The sequence below is a fragment of the Nomascus leucogenys genome, chromosome 25 (assembly GCF_006542625.1).
Source record: "Nomascus leucogenys isolate Asia chromosome 25, Asia_NLE_v1, whole genome shotgun sequence".
NCBI classification, from domain to species: Eukaryota; Metazoa; Chordata; class Mammalia; order Primates; family Hylobatidae; genus Nomascus; species Nomascus leucogenys.
The window spans coordinates 31,336,252-31,352,740 of NC_044405.1; the positions used below are offsets into that span (position 1 = coordinate 31,336,252).

The 16,489-nt window shown below is 43.8% G+C and overlaps 1 protein-coding gene across 10 annotated transcripts in view; it reads left to right on the top strand.

Annotated features, from left to right (window-relative positions):
• Positions 1-16,489, top strand: part of DIP2A (disco interacting protein 2 homolog A) — a 111,976-nt gene that overhangs the window by 38,644 nt on the left and 56,843 nt on the right. For 4 of the 10 annotated variants that reach the window (XM_030805982.1, XM_030805984.1, XM_030805985.1 and 1 more), the window contains exons 5-8: positions 1,451-1,702; positions 7,048-7,179; positions 12,182-12,301; positions 14,335-14,532. In XM_030805982.1, the coding sequence (XP_030661842.1) occupies positions 1,451-1,702; positions 7,048-7,179; positions 12,182-12,301; positions 14,335-14,532 (702 nt within the window). The remainder of the gene's footprint in view (positions 1-1,450; positions 1,703-7,047; positions 7,180-12,181; positions 12,302-14,334; positions 14,533-16,489) is intronic. The other 6 variants (XM_030805983.1, XM_030805986.1, XM_030805988.1 and 3 more) reach the window with 3 other exon arrangements.

Consider the following 16,489-nt stretch of genomic DNA (forward strand, 5'->3'; position numbering starts at 1 on the left):
AGCTTCCTGAATTAGGAATTTTACAGTTATTCTCATCTTATTACCTATAACTTAACAGGTTGTAACCAGGACTTACATGCAACAGTATAAGACTATTTGGAAAGTTTCGGGGTTGATTGTGTTGTTGTTTTATTGTTGGTACCGTTAGAAATGAAAACTTTTGGCCAGGAGTGGTGGCTCACGCCTGTAATCCCAGCACTTTGGGAGGCCGAGGCGGGCGGATCACGAGGTCAGGAGATCGAGACCACGGTGAAACCCCGTCTCTACTAAAAATACAAAAAATTAGCTGGGCGCGGTGGCGGGCGCCTGTAGTCCCAGCTACTCGGGAGGCTGAGGCAGGAGAATGGCGTGAACCCGGGAGGTGGAGCTTGCAGTCAGCCGAGATCGCGCCACTGCACTCCAGCCTGGGTGACAGCGAGACTCCGTCTCAAAAAAAAAAAAAACAAGAAATGAAAACTTTTATATGAGGTTTCTCTCTAGCAATAATGTATTTTAGTCTCTTCCTGTTAAACTGTACAAGACGTCAGTAGTGTCTAACGACTTCACATTCATGAACTTGCGTTGTTGTCATATATTTAAAGTATCAAAAATAGTGACACCCATTTTTGGTTTAGGCATTTGGAGATACTACACAATAAAACCAGACACACCAGATTCGTAAGATGATTTAGTGGTTTTGGTAACACTTTCTTGCTTAAAAGAAGTTTATTGTTGAAAAAATCTTAGAAATGGCTGTCAAATTATTGTTTTTGCTAAATATAGCTATAGACACTATCCAATTTTAAAATAATGTTTTAATTATTAATTGTAAAACCCATAATAAAACACACAGTCATGCTGACTTGAAGAAACCTTAACGTACAGTTAATTTTGTTGACTGAAGCAATTTTCTTGGGGAAGGAATTGTTTTTAGAGCTAGTTCACATGACTACCCTGAAAGGATGCATGTAGACAGGGCCGCGGCCCTCCCATGGCCACCATGTTGTTGCTGGGGCCGTGCACAGGCCAGAATGCCTTCTCATGGCCTCCAAGGTGTAGGGCTGGGCACAGGCTCGCCCCTGGGTGATGCTGACTGATGTGTGGATATGGTGTCTGACTCTGTGGACATGCAGTGCAGCACTGGGTATTCACAGAACACCCCCACTGAGGTATATGCTGAAGCTGTTTAGGAGATCAGAGGCTGTCTTCACTGAGTGTGTGGTGCCCTGTGGCTGAGTTCTCTCTGGGGAGCTGGGGGCTCATGGAATCATTTTCCCCACAGTAGGGCTTCTCGCATGCCCTTCTAGATTGAGGGTGACCTTTGAGCTGACTGCGTGGCTTTGGGCAGAGCTGTGCCAGGTGTACAGAAGCATGCTGCACACAGGCCTGGGAGGCTCCAGTGTGAGTGGGAACTCCGTCCTCCTCTTGACTCATCCCGATATCATGCCTGTCATCGTTATTTTAACCACAGACACGTCGTCTGCCTCAGAAGATGAGGGCTCTTTACGGCGACCCGGGCGACTCACCTCCACTCCGCTCCAGAGCCATTCCAGTGTCGAGCCCTGGCTCGACCAGGTCATTCAGGGCTCGTCCACCTCATCCTCTGCATCCTCCACTTCATCTCACCCGGGAGGGAGACCCACCACTGCTCCCAGTGCTGCAGCCACGCCGGGGGCCGCCGCTACCACTGCACTCGCAGGCCTCGAGGCCCACACCCACATAGGTCAGTAACAAGCTGCTGCGGCCCCTGTGCCAGCAGAGCGGGGTCAGGAGTGTCCAGGACAGAGGAGCAGGTGGAGGGCACCTGAGCCGGGCGCCACCCTGCAGACTTAGCTGCAGGCCTGAGTGCTGTCCAGTGACTGAGGTCACACAACCCAGATAACCCGTACTGGCTTATCTGCCTGAGACATTAAATGATTTTGAGCTTTTAATAATTGCACTCGAAAGAAATGGGGTAATATTTGATTAATTCATCATTCAGATTAAATCCCTAATAACCTTTTGAACAATACAGCTCAGTTGCAAATTTTTTCCCATCAAGACCTACCTATTTTTCATCTGGGAAATATCCTTTTGGTAACAAAAGTAGTTCTTGATACCTCTTTAATTTGGCAGTCCTAGTCCTTTGGGGCATGGGGCATTTCTCATAGTCCCCCAGAAGGGTGTGGTGTTTCTCAGTGTCATAATACCTTCCTGCTCTTGAGGGGCAGCTGGTGCACGCAGTAGGTGCAGGGGTAGATGGTCAGCACACATCCATACCTGCTGGTGGCTGTGATCATCACCCTTGACCTGGCTGCCTCTCTGTTGTCTGTGCCTTTCCTCTTGGCTATATGTTCACAGCTGCAGGCCCACTGGTTGTCTCTGTACCTTGCTGGAACTCTGAGGTTGGGGTAAAGGGCTTTTGCTCCTCCAGATACCGGGTTAAACAGCCTTCGGCCTGAAAAGGTGTCAGTCAGAGCTAATCATATGGATGCATGGATCTTTCCCAAATCATAGAATCCTTTGGATTACATTCATCTTAGACATGAAAAAAGTGTAAACCTTTCATCCTTTGAAATTCTATTTTTTAACTAAAACAGCAACATAGTTAGCTGTATGTAGCTGGCATGTGAAATCCACATACACTCTTGCACAAGTACCTTAAAATACAATCAGTATTGTTGAAGACTCATCTTAATCCCCTCCTTTTTCTCCCAGATGAGAAAGGAAGAAAAAAAGTCCAGTGATTGTAACTTGCTTGAGATCAGACAGCAGCCTAAGTGGTGAAGCCAGGGCTGATACCAATTTTCTTGATTCCTATTCATTTTCTTTGCTTTTTGTTGCTTTTCTGCCAAAACTGAAATGGTGACACCCGTGACACGCTGGTGTTTGTGCTGGGGTCCCCATGGGTGCCGAGCTCTTTTTTGTAAGACCTTGGTCATTTGGCTGGATTGGGGGCAAGCTGGGTATGTTGGGTGGCCCACAGCTTCTGTCTCAGCATCCTCTGTAGGGCGCATCACTGTTGCTCTTCATGTTTTTATTTGTTTGAGTCAATACATCTTTGTGTTTCCATTGAACATGTGTCCTTCTTCTGAGGTATCCGTCTCAGATGAAAGCTCACAGTGCCCTGCTCTGTCTCCACACTGCTTCCAGCTCATACAGGAGCTGCCAAGACTACCAGGGTAGCAGAAGGCAGCATTTTCCACAGAGAAGGCTTCTCTTAGGAAAACAGCCTGCTCAGATTGTTTCTGTAGCTTTCCTGGGTGTTCCATGGCCAGAGGCTGCTGCCCACCTTTCCTCAAGGAGGTGTACAGTCCGTATCTTGAAAACAGCTTTTGCACTGTTGTTTTCCTTCTCTGTTCATCACTGGTGATTTAACATTATAGAAATACATAGTTAACTCCAATTCTGAGGCGGGGGCAGGAAAACAGTAGTTTTAAATGTTCTGTTACCTCATTTCTTCTCCCAGAAGCTCCTTTCTAGGTGAGATGGTGCAGGAGAGCAAACAAAACATTTGTAGTTTGAGTTTATTAGCCATTGCTGAGTCATCTCAACACTGTTTCCTGGTGGGTTAGAAACAAAAGCTTATTCAGCATGAAAAATTAGCCACAGTTCAGAATGTTTAACCATACAGCACTCAACTTTCCAGTGATTGTGGGGTGTCTTTAAGCAAAGCATTTAACTCTAATGTGTGTTTGAATTAGATGTTTTCATTCTCTGAAAAGGACTTGGCTGCAATTATTTATAATGTAGGTTTATTACCTATGTTGGTAGAAGACAGCTCCTGACGTTGCAAATGCAGCTGTAATCATCTCTTCCTTTCTTGTCAGTCCTAGCATCAACATTTTGTATCAATTCTAATACATTTAAAAAAAATTCTTAACTTGGACTTGATTTAATACCTTGCTTACAGGATTGCAGTTTTCTACAGATTGTAGCTACCCACATCCTAAATATTGGACATAGTTAATTTGAATTTCTAAATCTCAAAAATACTCAACTTCCCTCTTATTACAGAAATCATCCTTTGTTTTAGTTTCTAACACTAGATGTATCTTCAATTTAAACTAAGGAAAGAAACATGAAAAGAGGAAGAATATATTAAGTAAAAAATTCGAGGTAGAACATATCAGGTAGAGATAATTTTTAAAAATATCACTTTCAGTTTTGGATTAAGGAAATCAGATATATTAAGCCTTTTTTATACAAATGTAAATACCTATTTTTAAAAGCAGTAGTTTTAATTATGGTAGCTTCTTTTAATTACGGTAGCTTATTTTTATTTTGAATGTAGTTTATGTTTATTTTTATGCAGTTTTTTTTTTTTTTCTTCACCTAGAGACAGGGTCTTGCTCTGTCACCCACGCTGGAGTACAGTGGCATGATCATAGTTCACTGCAGCCTTGAACTCCTGGGCTTAAGAAATTCTCCCACCTTAGCCTCCTGAGCAGCTGGGACTATAGGCAAATGCCAGCATGTCCAGCTAATTTTTAAAAATTTTTTGGAAAAATGGAGTTTTTACTGTGTTGCCCAGGCTGGTCTTGAACTCCTGGGCTCAAGTGATCCTCATGCCTTGGCCTTTCAAAATGTTAGGATTATAGGAATGAGCCACTGCTCCCAGCCATTATATAGCTATTTTAAAAAACTACTTGTAGTACGTGTATGTATACCATGTATACCTTTTTTTCCATATATACTTTTAAAATCATTTATTCTTTTTGCTAGATTTGGAAGAGTGGGGAAATTTCTTTTTAAACTAAAAGAACCTCCTGATAGACATACTTTAAAATGCTAATTTGATCAGCGTCAGGCTTTTTCAAGGGTTGTGAAAAATCTTAACGGTTTAGATTTTTTCAAAAGGTATATTCTGCTATGCAGATAGTGAGTTTGTGCTTTCATATACTTCAGCTTTCTACAAACCCAGTAAAAAGTTACTGCTTTACATTGTACCTAGGAGTACCACAGTGATACTAACAGTTACCTTCATTAAAATATTAAACAGTACCAGTTGTCTCTACCTAACATAGACTAGTGTTTATTTATTTATTTTTTGAGATGAGATCTCACTCTGTGGCCCAGGCTAGAGTGCAGCGGTATGGTCCTAGCTCACTGTAACCTGGAACTCCTGGGCTCCAGTGGTCCTTTCACCTCAGCCTCCCAAGTAGCTGGGAACACAGGTGTCCGCCACCATGCCCAGCTAATTTTTTTTTGAAGAGATGGGATCTTGCTATGTTGCCCAGGCTGGTCTCAAATTCCTGGGCTCAAGTGATCCTCCTGCCTCAGCCTCCCAAAGTGCTGGGATTATAAGTGTGAGCCACTGCACAGCTAGTATTGATTTTTTTTTTTTTTCTTGTGACAGGGTCTCACTCTGTCCACCAGGCTGGAGTGCAGTGGTGCAATCTCAGCTCACTGCAACTTCCACCTCCCGGGTTCAAGCGATTCTCCTGCCTCAGCCTCCCGAGTAGCTGGGATTACAGGCATGCACCACCATGCCCGGATAATTTTTGTATTTTTAGTAGAGACAGGGTTTCACCGTGTTGGCCAGGCCATTCTCAAACTCCTGACCTCAGCTGATCTGCCCGCCTCGACCTCCCAAATTGCTGGGATTACAGGTGTGAGCTACCGTGTTGGCCCCTATGTTGATTTTTATAAATGGGCGAGCATCTATGTATTCATTGTTGTGGTAGAACACAATTTCTATAGTCATATAGACACAGTGCCTTTCCTAGTGGTAGACCCAATTATAACCATAATTCCTATAGGAACTTACAGTCAGCCAGCATTCTGAACAGATAGATGGACGGTACCATGGAAATAAAACACAAAAATGTACATTCAGACAATGGAAGGAGTGACTTTTACATATGTTCCAGATCTAATGTCTGTTTTTAAATGTTACACCAATTTTACTTTAAGAACTTGATTGTGGCCAGGCGCGGTGGCTCACACCTGTAATCCCAGCACTTCAGGAGGCCGAGATGGTTGGATCACTTGAGTCCAGGAGTTCGAGACCAGCTTGGCCAACATGGTGAAAACCCGTCTCTACTAAAAATACAAAAATTGGCTGGGTGTGGTGGCGCATGCCTGTAATCCCAGCTGCTTGGGGGGCTGAGACAGGAGAATCGCTTGAACTCAGGAGGCAGAGGTTGCAGTGAGCCAAGATTGTGCCCCACTGCACTCCAGTCTGGGCAGTGATAAAGTGAGACTCCATCTCAAAAAAAAAAAAAAAAAAGAACTTGATTGTGGTCTCTTAGTTTTGCAGCTATTTTAACTGGCAGTGGGGGAAGTTTTAATTTCTGTAGTTTTATTCTTTTAGGACTGCAAAGGTATGGTGTCCAACATACTTTTTTGGGGGTTGTAGTAGTTTGTATGATCCTGGCTGTTTTTTTCATAATGTTACAAAAAAATGTACCAATGACAATTGATTTCAAATTTGTTTCTGCTTCCTTGAGGGAATTTCTTTCTTTCTTTCTTTTTGAGAGAGAGTGTCACTCTGTTGCCCAAGTTAGAGTGCAGTGGTGCTATCTCAGCTCACTGCAACCTCCGCCTCCTGGGTTCAAGTGATTCTCCTGCCTCAGCCTCCCCAGTAGCTGGGATTACAGGCATGTGCCATGACGCCCGGCTAATTTTTGTATTTTTAGTAGAGACGGGGTTTTGCCATGTTGGCCAGGCTGGTTTCGAACCCCTGACCTCAGGTGATCTGCCTACGTCGGCCTCCCCAAGTGCGGGGATTACAGGTGTCAGCCACCGTGCCCAGCCCCTTGAGGGAATTTCTAACCAAAATCTCATCAGGCCATTGTGACAGGCAGGTTTACTCTGTGCCTGCCTCTGTGCTGAAGATGGTGGTTCTGTCTGGATCCCTTTGAGAATTGAGCCACCCACATGCATGCAGATGTCTGCATAACGTGTCTGGGAGTTCATAGGGTCCCGGTATGCCTTTGGTCAGCCAAGAAAACAAATTAATGAAAATACCACACTCTCCCCACTTAGAACTCAGCTAGTGGAGCTTTAGACTAACGGGGTTTGAAGAGCAGCTTAATACTCATTTGACTTAACAGCCACTTTCATTTTGGGTGTGTTTTTCAAAAGCAGATCTGCATTCTGCCCCTCCTGATGTCACCACGGGCCTCGTGGAGCATTCGTACTTTGAGCGTCCACAGGTGGCTTCTGTGAGAAGTGTTCCTCGGGGGTGCAGCGGGAGCATGCTGGAAACAGCAGATGGTGAGCCTGCTTCTCTTTCTCCTTGGGAAATAGCAGAGCACAGGTTTTGTCTTCAGGTATTGAACACAGTTCTAATGTATTCACTGTAGCAAACCCAAGCCAACCATCAGTTTTAATCTATGCAGATAAATGGAAACCAGTGTGTGCAGTTAATGTTATGGAAAGCATCATGTGGAGAAATAATTGGAAATATCAATGGAATTGGTCAGAGGGGGAACAAGGAGAGTGTGGAGGGAAAAGACTTCCAAATTTAGAAAGGATGCAAAGGGAGTTTCGATCTGCAATATAGTAGGGAAATGAGAAGCTGTGGGAAGTTTCTTTATTTAGATTCAATGTGGCAGACAGAATGACTTAGTCAGTGCGAGTGCACACACCCACCTATGACAGAACAGCCCCCTACACTCCATCTTCAGCAGACTGTGAAATTGGTACTTGGTACAACAGCACTCATGGTTTCCCATGTGCAGCCTCAGACATGTCAGTGTAACTTTCATAATGTCCTCATTTATACCATTTTTTTTTTAAACAGTCTTCAATGTCTTTTATCAAGATCATGTCAATTTTTTTCCCAAAATAATAATTTAAATAAAAATTAAGAGGAGCTCAGAGCTAGGGCCTATCATATATTTTGGTACTTCCAAACAGGGTGTCAGATTTTGTTGAGGGCTTTCATCTCCTTGTCCAGAGGCAGAAGAAAAATACTGAATCAACATGAAGCAGTCTGTACATTGGCTAGACATGTTTTTAATTCAATTTGTTACTCTTTATATTTAAAAAAATTAAGAGCTTAATTAAAGGATAATTGACATGATGAATTGCACATATTTAAAGTGTACAGTTTTGGCTGGGTGTGGCGGCTCACACCTGTAATCCCAGCACTTTGGGAGGCCGAGGCGGGCAGATCACTAGGTCAGGAGATGGAGACCATCCTGGCTAACATGGTGAAACCCCATCTCTACTAAAAATACAAAAAATTAACCGGGTGTGGTGGCGGGCACCTGTAGTCCCAGCTACTTGGGAGGCTGAGGCAGGAGAATTGCTTGAACCCAAGAGGCGGAGGTTGCAGTGAGCCAAGATCGTGTCACTGCACTCCAGCCTGGGCGATAGAGTGAGACTCCATTCTCAAGTTTTAAGACATTTGTACACCTCTGGAAAGCATCACTACAATCAAGATAGTGACCATATCCAGCACGCCCAAAAGTGTCGTCGTGTTCCTTGGTCCTGCCCTCTTCGGATCCTTCTGGCTTTCCCCGTACGCTTCAGGCAACCACTGATTTACTTTCTGTCACTATAGATTAGATTGCATTTTCTAGAATTTTATATAAAAGGAATCATACAGCGTTTATGTCTATGGTCTGGCTTCTACCACTCTCCATAATTATTTTGAGATTCATTCATGTTCTGTGTCAATAGTTTACTCCTTTTCATTGAGTAATATTTCATTAAATGGATGCACCACAATTTGCCTGTTCACCTGTTGATGTGTATTTAGGTTGTTTCTAGTTTGGGCCGGTTACAAGTAAAGCTGCTATGAATAATCAATCTTGTACACGTTTTTGCATAGATGGGTACTTTCATTTCTTTTGGGTCAATACCTAGAAGTAGAATGGCTGAATTATATTGTAGGTGTATTTCAACTTTTTTTTTTGGAGACTGAGTCTCACTCTGTTGCCCAGGCTAGAGTGCAGTGGCATGATCTTGGCTCACTGAAACCTCGCCATCCTGGGTTCAAGCGATTCTCCTGCCTCACCCTCCCAAGTAGCTGGGATTACAGGCATGTGCCACCACGCCCAGTTAATTTTTGCATTTTCAGTAGAGATGGGGTTTCACCATGTTGCCCAGGCTGGTCTCAAACTCCTGGCCTCAAGTGATCCACCTGCCTTGGCCACCGAAAGTACTGGGATTATAGGTGTGAGCCACCGTGCCCAGCCTATTTTAACTTTTTAAGAAACTGCCACACTGTTTTCCAAAGTGATTGTACCATTTTACATTCTCATTATTAGCAGTGAGAGTATCAGTTCCTCCACACCCTTTCCAACAGTTGGTATTATGTTTAAAAAATTTCAACCATCCCAGTAGGCATGTAGAGATATCTCATTACAGTTTCTTTTTTTTTTTTTTGAGACGGAGTCTAGCTCTGTCGCCCAGGCTGGAGTGCAGTGGCGCAATCTCGGCTCACTGCAAGCTCCGCCTCCCAGGTTCACGCCATTCTCCTGCCTCAGCCTCCCAAGTAGCTGGGACTACAGGCGCCCGCCACCACGCCTGGCTAATTTTTTGTATTTTTAGTAGAGATGGGGTTTCACTGTGTTAGCCAGGATGGTCTCGATCTCCTGACCTCGTGATCCTCCCGCCTCTGCCTCCCAAAGTGCTGGGATTACAGGCGTGAGCCACCGCGCCCGGCTACAGTTTCAGTTTGCATTTCACTAACAGCTGATGGTGTGTTGAGCATCTTTTTATGTACCTATTTGCCATCTGTGTATCTCTTTAGGGAAAGTATCTGTTCATACTTTGCCTATTTTTTTTTTTTAAATTGTGCTTGTTTTCTTCCTTTTTTTTTTTTGAGACGGAGCTTCACTGTCACCCAGGCAGAGTGCAGTGGTGTGATCTTGGCTCACTGCAACATCCACCTCCCAGGTTCAAGCAATTCTCCTGCCTCAGCCTCGCGAGTAGCTGGGATTACAGGCACGTGCCACCATGCCTAGCTAAGTTTTGTATTTTTAGTAGAGACCAGGCTGGTCTTGAACTCCTCGTCTCTGCCTGCTTTGGCTTCCCAAAGTGCTGGGATTACAGTGTGAGCCACTGTGGCCAGCCAAATTGTGCTTGTTTTCTTATTGAGTTTTGAGGGCTATTTATATATTCTAGATACAAGTCATCCCATATGAGGTTTATCACTTGCATTTTCTCCCAGTCTGGCTTGCTTTAACAATGCCTTTCAAAGAGCAGATGGTTTAAATTTTTATGACATTCAGTTTACCAAATTTTTTTATAGATTGTGCTTTTGTGTCATATTGAAGAAATTTTTGTCTAACCCAAGGTCACAAATGTTTTCTCCTGTATTTTCTTCCAGAATTTTATAGTTTTAGTTTTTACATTTAGGTAGATAGTTCATTTTGAGTTAATTTTATCATAAGTATCAGGTATGAATCAAAGTTTATATTTTTGTATGTGGATATTCAGTTGTTCTAGCATCATTTATAATAAAGACCATTCTTTTCCCACCAAGTTTCCTTGGCATCTTTAATGAAAATCAGTAGACCATGTTGGAGAGGGAAGGGTCTATTTCTGGGCTCTGGGCTCTGTATGTTGTTCCGTTTCCTTATTTATCTGTCCTTACACCTCGTATAGCCATGACCACTGTGATTTTCTTAAAATTCTTGAAATTATACAGTTTGGGTCCTCCAACTCTGCTTTTTTTTTTCTTTTCTGTTCTTTTTTTTTTTTTTTTTTTTTTTTTTTTGTAGACAAAGTCTTGCTCTGTCACCCAGGATAGAGTGCAGTGGCTTGATTTTGGCTCACTGCAGCCTCTGCCTTCTGGTTTCGAGCGATTCTCCTGCCATAGCCTCCCCAGTAGCTGGAACTCCAGGCAACTGCCACCACACTTGGCTAATTTTTTTTTTTTCTTTACTACAGGTGCATACCACCAAGCTTGGCTAATTTTTGTATTTTTTAGTAGGGATGGGATTTTGCCATGTTGGCCAGGCTAGTCTAGAACTCAAGCGATCTGCCCACCTCAGACCCCCAACGTGCTGGGATTACAGGGGTGAGCCACTGTGCGCAGCCCCCCATTTTTTTTTTTTTTAATAGCGACTCTGTTGCCCAGGCTGGAGTTCATTGACATGATCATGGCTCACTGTAGCCTGAAACTTCTGGACTCAAGCAATCCTTCCTCCTCAGCCTCCCAAGGAGCTGGGACTGCAGGCACAAGCCACCACATCCAGCTAATTTTTTATTTTTTAAATTTTTTATAGAGACAGGGTCTTGCTATGTTGACCAGGCTAGTCTTAAACTTCTGGCCGCAAGCGATCCTTTCCTGCCTTAGCCAACCAAAGTGCTGGGATTACAGCTGTGAGCCACTGCTCCCGGTTGGCAAATGACTTTTTTTTTTTTTTTTTTTTTTTTTTTTTTTGAGAAGAAGTCTCCCTCTTTTACCCAGGCTGGAGTGCAGTGGTGCAATCTTGGCTCACTGCAAGCTCCACCTCCCGGGTTCATGCCATTCTCCTGCCTCAGCCTCCCGAGTAGCTGGGACTACAGGCGCCCGCCACCACACCCAGCTAATTTTTTGTATTTTTAGTAAAGATGGGGTTTCACTGTGTTAGCCAGGATAGTCTCGTGATCCACCTGCCTCAGCCTCCCAAAGTGCTGGGATTACAGGGCCATGATTTCTTAACATTACCATGGAATAGTTGTGACCTCATAAACTTCCTGAAAGGGACTTGGATGCCCCAGGGGTCCCTGGACCATTTAAAAAACTGCTAGCTTAGGCTGGGTGTGGTGGCTCACGCCTGTAATCCCAGCACTTTGGGAGGCCAAGGCAGGCAGATGACGAGGTGAAGAGATCGAGACCATCCTAGCCAACATAGTGAAACCCCATCTCCACTAAAAATACAAATTAGCCAGGCATGGTGGCGCACGCCTGTAGACCCAGCTACTTGGGAGGCTGAGGCAGGAGAATCGCTTGAACCCAGGAGGCAGAGATCGCAATGAGCCGAGATCATGCCACTGCACTCTAGCCTGGCAACAGAGTGAGTCTCTGTCTAAAGCAAAAAAACAAAAACAAAAACAAAACTGCTGGCTTAGAACAAGTCCTGTTTCCTGGAAGGCGTTCAGTAAGTGTTTTCTAAATGAACTGATCAAAATGACTGTCCAGTGGAGCCCACACTTGGATGGATTTGTAAGCTCTGATGCATCTTGTGGTTTGTCCTTGGGCCTTACACCTGTGTCCACTTCTCCAGAGGGTGTGATGTGTCCTGGCCTCAGTGCTCCTCTGTCCTTCCCGTGACAGGTGTCCCTGTGAACAGCAGAGTGTCCTCCAAAATCCAGCAGCTTCTGAACACCCTGAAGAGGCCAAAGCGCCCTCCACTGAAGGAGTTCTTTGTGGATGATTTTGAGGAATTGTTGGAAGGTAAGAGTTGTCCAACTTTGAGCTTTTGTGTTTGTATGAAAAGGGTGGCCACGAAGTTGAGAAACACAGGCAAATGTATATTATACATGGTTATTGCTATATATATTCTGTTTCCAGACTCAGTGGTCACTGTGTGTAATGGTGAATTTAGAATCACGTGACTGCTTCCTTTATTTGAGCAGGTAGAAAATTTGCTGCTCATATTCAAGTGACTTAGCATTTCATAAAAATACTTCTAAGGTTTTATTTAACTTACATTATTTAAATTTTTAATTTAAACTTTAACTCTGAAATACTTATCTTCTTGTGGTTTTAAAGTATTTAATTTTCAGCATAGATTTGGCTGCTTTTCAGAATTTTAGCCTCTCATATATGAATGAAATACATATTTAGAAAGAAAGAATATACATATTTTTTAAAAAGAAAACTAGCAAGAAGCAGAAACCAGAAATGAAGCCAGTACAAACATGTGAGTGTGTCGTTAGAGCCACAGGAGCCCCATGCTGCTCCCACTCTCAGACCTCGGCTGTTTGTACAGTGTCACTGCTGGGAGCCGACCAGCCCAGAGTCTCCTCCACACCCGAGGATTAGACATAGCTTTTAGGAGATTATTTCTCCTTTGTAATCAGATAGTGTGTATTAGTCAGGGTTCTCTAGAGGGACGGAACTAATAGGATAGATGTATATATATAAAGGGAAGTTTATTAAGGCATATTGACTCACACGATCACAAGATGAGGTCCCGTAATAAGCCGTCTGCAAGCTGAGAGCAAGGAAGCCAATCTGAGTCCCAATGCTGAAGAACTTGGAATCCAATGTTCGAGGGCAGGAAGCATCCAGCACAGGAGAAAGGTGTAGGCTGGGAGGCTAGGCCAGTCTAGTCTTTCCACGTTCTTCTGCCTGCTTTATTCTGGCCGTGCTGGCAGCTGATTAAATTGTGCCCACCCAGATTTAGGGTGGGGCTGCCTTTCCCAGTCCACTGACTCAAACATTAATCTCCTTTGGCAACACCCTCACAGACACACCCAGGAGGAATACTTTGCATCCTTCAATCCCATCAAGTTGACATCAATATTAGCCATCACACAGTGCCTTTCAAATTCAGAGTTTATTGGTATGAATGCATCTTAGAGCAGTGTTTCTTACCTCTTGGGCAAATTTTGGTTATACAGCTCCTGGAAAAAGATTAATTCTTTTTAAATAAAAAACAAGATTAAAGTAATCTTTTTCCAGGAGCTATATAATCACATAATCTTTTTTTTTTTGAGGCAGAGTCTTGCTCTGTCGCCCAGGCTGGAGTGCAGTGGTGCGATCTCAAATCACTTCAAGCTCCACCTCCCGAGTTCATGCCGTTCTCCTGCCTCAGCCTCCCGAGTAGCTGGTACTACAGGCATCCACCACCACACCTGGCTAATTTTTTTTTGTATTTTTAGTAGAGACGGGGTTTCACCATGTTAGCCAGGATGGTCTCGATCTCCTGACCTCATGATCCACCCACCTCGGCCTCCCAAAGTGCTGGGATTACAGGCATGAGCCACCACGCCTGGCCAATGATCAAATAATCTTTTAATTCTTTTTCTTGGAACATAGTGATAGCTGTTTGGATCCCTAGGCTGAAGTGGTGGTTCTGCTTGCTTTCCTCCTGTCTGAGTGGGCCACCAGGTCCTGTCTCCAGGCTGTAGATACCTGGCTGTTCACTGCTGCGGTGCCAGGGGTAGTAGAGGTGCCACAGTCCTGTCCAGAAGTTGGGAAAGTGGGAACCACTCCAAGGTCACCTTTGTCTGTGAGGTTGTGGTCACCAGGATGGTGGGTTGTTTTTAACTTTATTTCACAGCCATCATCATCCATGACTAAAGCTCCTTTAATCCTTTGGTTAGTTGTCGGTGACTGTGATGGAAAAATCTAAACGAATTATTGTAAGCTTTTTTATAGTTGGGATTAAAAAACAATGTTATAAACTATGAATGTTTAAAAACAGAATGTGTTCGTGGTGCTCTGAATTGCTGATTTTAAAATTTTGATTTTGCTTGTAGTTCAGCAACCGGATCCAAATCAGCTGAAGCCTGAGGGAAGCGAGACGAGTGTGCTGAGAGGGGAGCCTCTCACTGCAGGTGTCCTCCGACCACCGTCACTGTTGGCCACCTTGCAGCGCTGGGGCACCACACAGCCCAAATCCCCCTGTCTGACTGCCTTGGATACAACTGGGAAAGCCACCTACACTCTCACCTATGGCAAGTGTTAACAGAAAGCAGTTGTGCTTCTGGGTTAGCTGTAGAATGTCACACACGTAACATAGCATAGACATACAGCTTGATAAATATTCCTGAGAAACCAGCACAGCTGGCAGATAAATAGAACACTGACCTATACCAGCTACCCATCCCACCAGAGGGGACCACTCACTGATGCATGGTGACTGCCATTGCTCTGGGTTCGAGTGTTTGGAGCGTTCTATATATGCATTCTGAACAGTGTAGTTTAGTTTCGTCTTATTTTCAACTTTGTGTAAGGGGAATCACGCAGTACGTATTTTTGTGTGTTTGGCATCTTTTGGTTCCATATTACGTTTTTTTTGTAACACAAATAGTAAACATATATACAACCTGATAAATTCACAGAGTGAATATGGTCCTGAAATCAGCACTCCAAGCAGAAGTGTTGCTAGGTTCAAAGCCCCTCATGCCTCTCCCACACACGAAGGGTAGCTACTGCCCTGACTGCGCACACCGTTGGCTTTACCTGCTTGGAAACAGGTGTTCTTTTAGTTTATGCTCATTGATGGTATTATTTTATCGTGTGAATATACTGGAACGTACTTACACACTCTCAAGTAGATGGACATTTGGGTGGTTTCCACTTTGGGGCTATTGTGTATAGTGCTGTTAGGAACATGCTTATGTGAGTCTCTTGGTGAGAATATGTAGGCATTTGTGCTAGGTATAAATGCAAAAGCAGAATTGTTCAGCATTAGGACATACTGCCAAACAGTGCAGCAGTTTTCACTGTCACAGGCAGTGAGTACGTGAGGGGTTCCAATTACTCTTTTCTCACCAGCTTTTGATATTGTTTATTTCATTATAGTTTTTGTTGTAGGTGTGTTGTAGCACAGGCTAATTTGCATTTGCCTGGTGACAAATTATGCTTTTCATATGCTTATTGGTTGTTTGAATATCCACTTTTTTTTTTTTTTTTTTTTTGAGACGGAGTCTCGCTCTGTCGCCCAGGCTGGAGTGCAGTGGCGCAATCTTGGCTCACTGCAAGCTCCGCCTCCCGGGTTCACGCCATTCTCCTGCCTCAGCCTCTCCGAGTAGCTGGGACTACAGGCGCCCGCCACCACGCCCGGCTAATTTTTTTGTATTTTTAGTAGAGACGGGGTTTCACCGTGGTCTCGATCTCCTGACCTCGTGATCCGCCCGCCTCGGCCTCCCAAAGTGCTGGGATTACAAGCGTGAGCCACCGCGCCCGGCCGAATATCCACTTTTATGTACTATTCAAGTATTTGACTCATTTCTCTGCTTCCTAATGCTTTCATCTTTCTTTTTTATTTTATTTTTTCTGAGAAAAGGTTTCACTCTGTCACTCAGGCCAGAGTGCAGTGGTGCAGTCATAGCTCCCTGCTGCCTTGACCTCCTGGGCTCAAGAGATGCTCCTGCCTCAGCCTCCTGAGTAGCTGGGACCATAGGCTCACATCACCACACCCAGCTAATTAAAAAAACAAAAAACAAAAAACTTTTTTTTGTAGAAATGGGGGTCTCCCTATGTTGCCCAGGCTGATATCGAACTCCTGACTAAAGCAGTCCTCCCATCTTAGCCTCTCAAAGTGCTGGGATTACAGGTGTGAGCCACCGCACCTGGCCTCTTATTTCTTTGTATGTTTCAGACAGGCATCTTTTGTGAGATACGTGTTTTGCAAATGTCTCCTCACTATTTGGATTGCCTTTTAACACTTTTAATTATGGCTTTCAATGAATGAAAAGTCTTAATGTAATCTAACTTACCTGTTTTTTTTTTCCTGTATTGTAGCTAAGTTTTTGTTTAATTTAGAAACTTTTCACCAAACTTAAGGTCACAAAGATATTTTTCTGCATGCTCTTCTAAAACCTTTATTGTTTTACTTTTCACATTTAGGTGTGATGATCCATTTAGAATTTAATTTTATATATGGTATAAAGTTGGAGTCATTTTCTT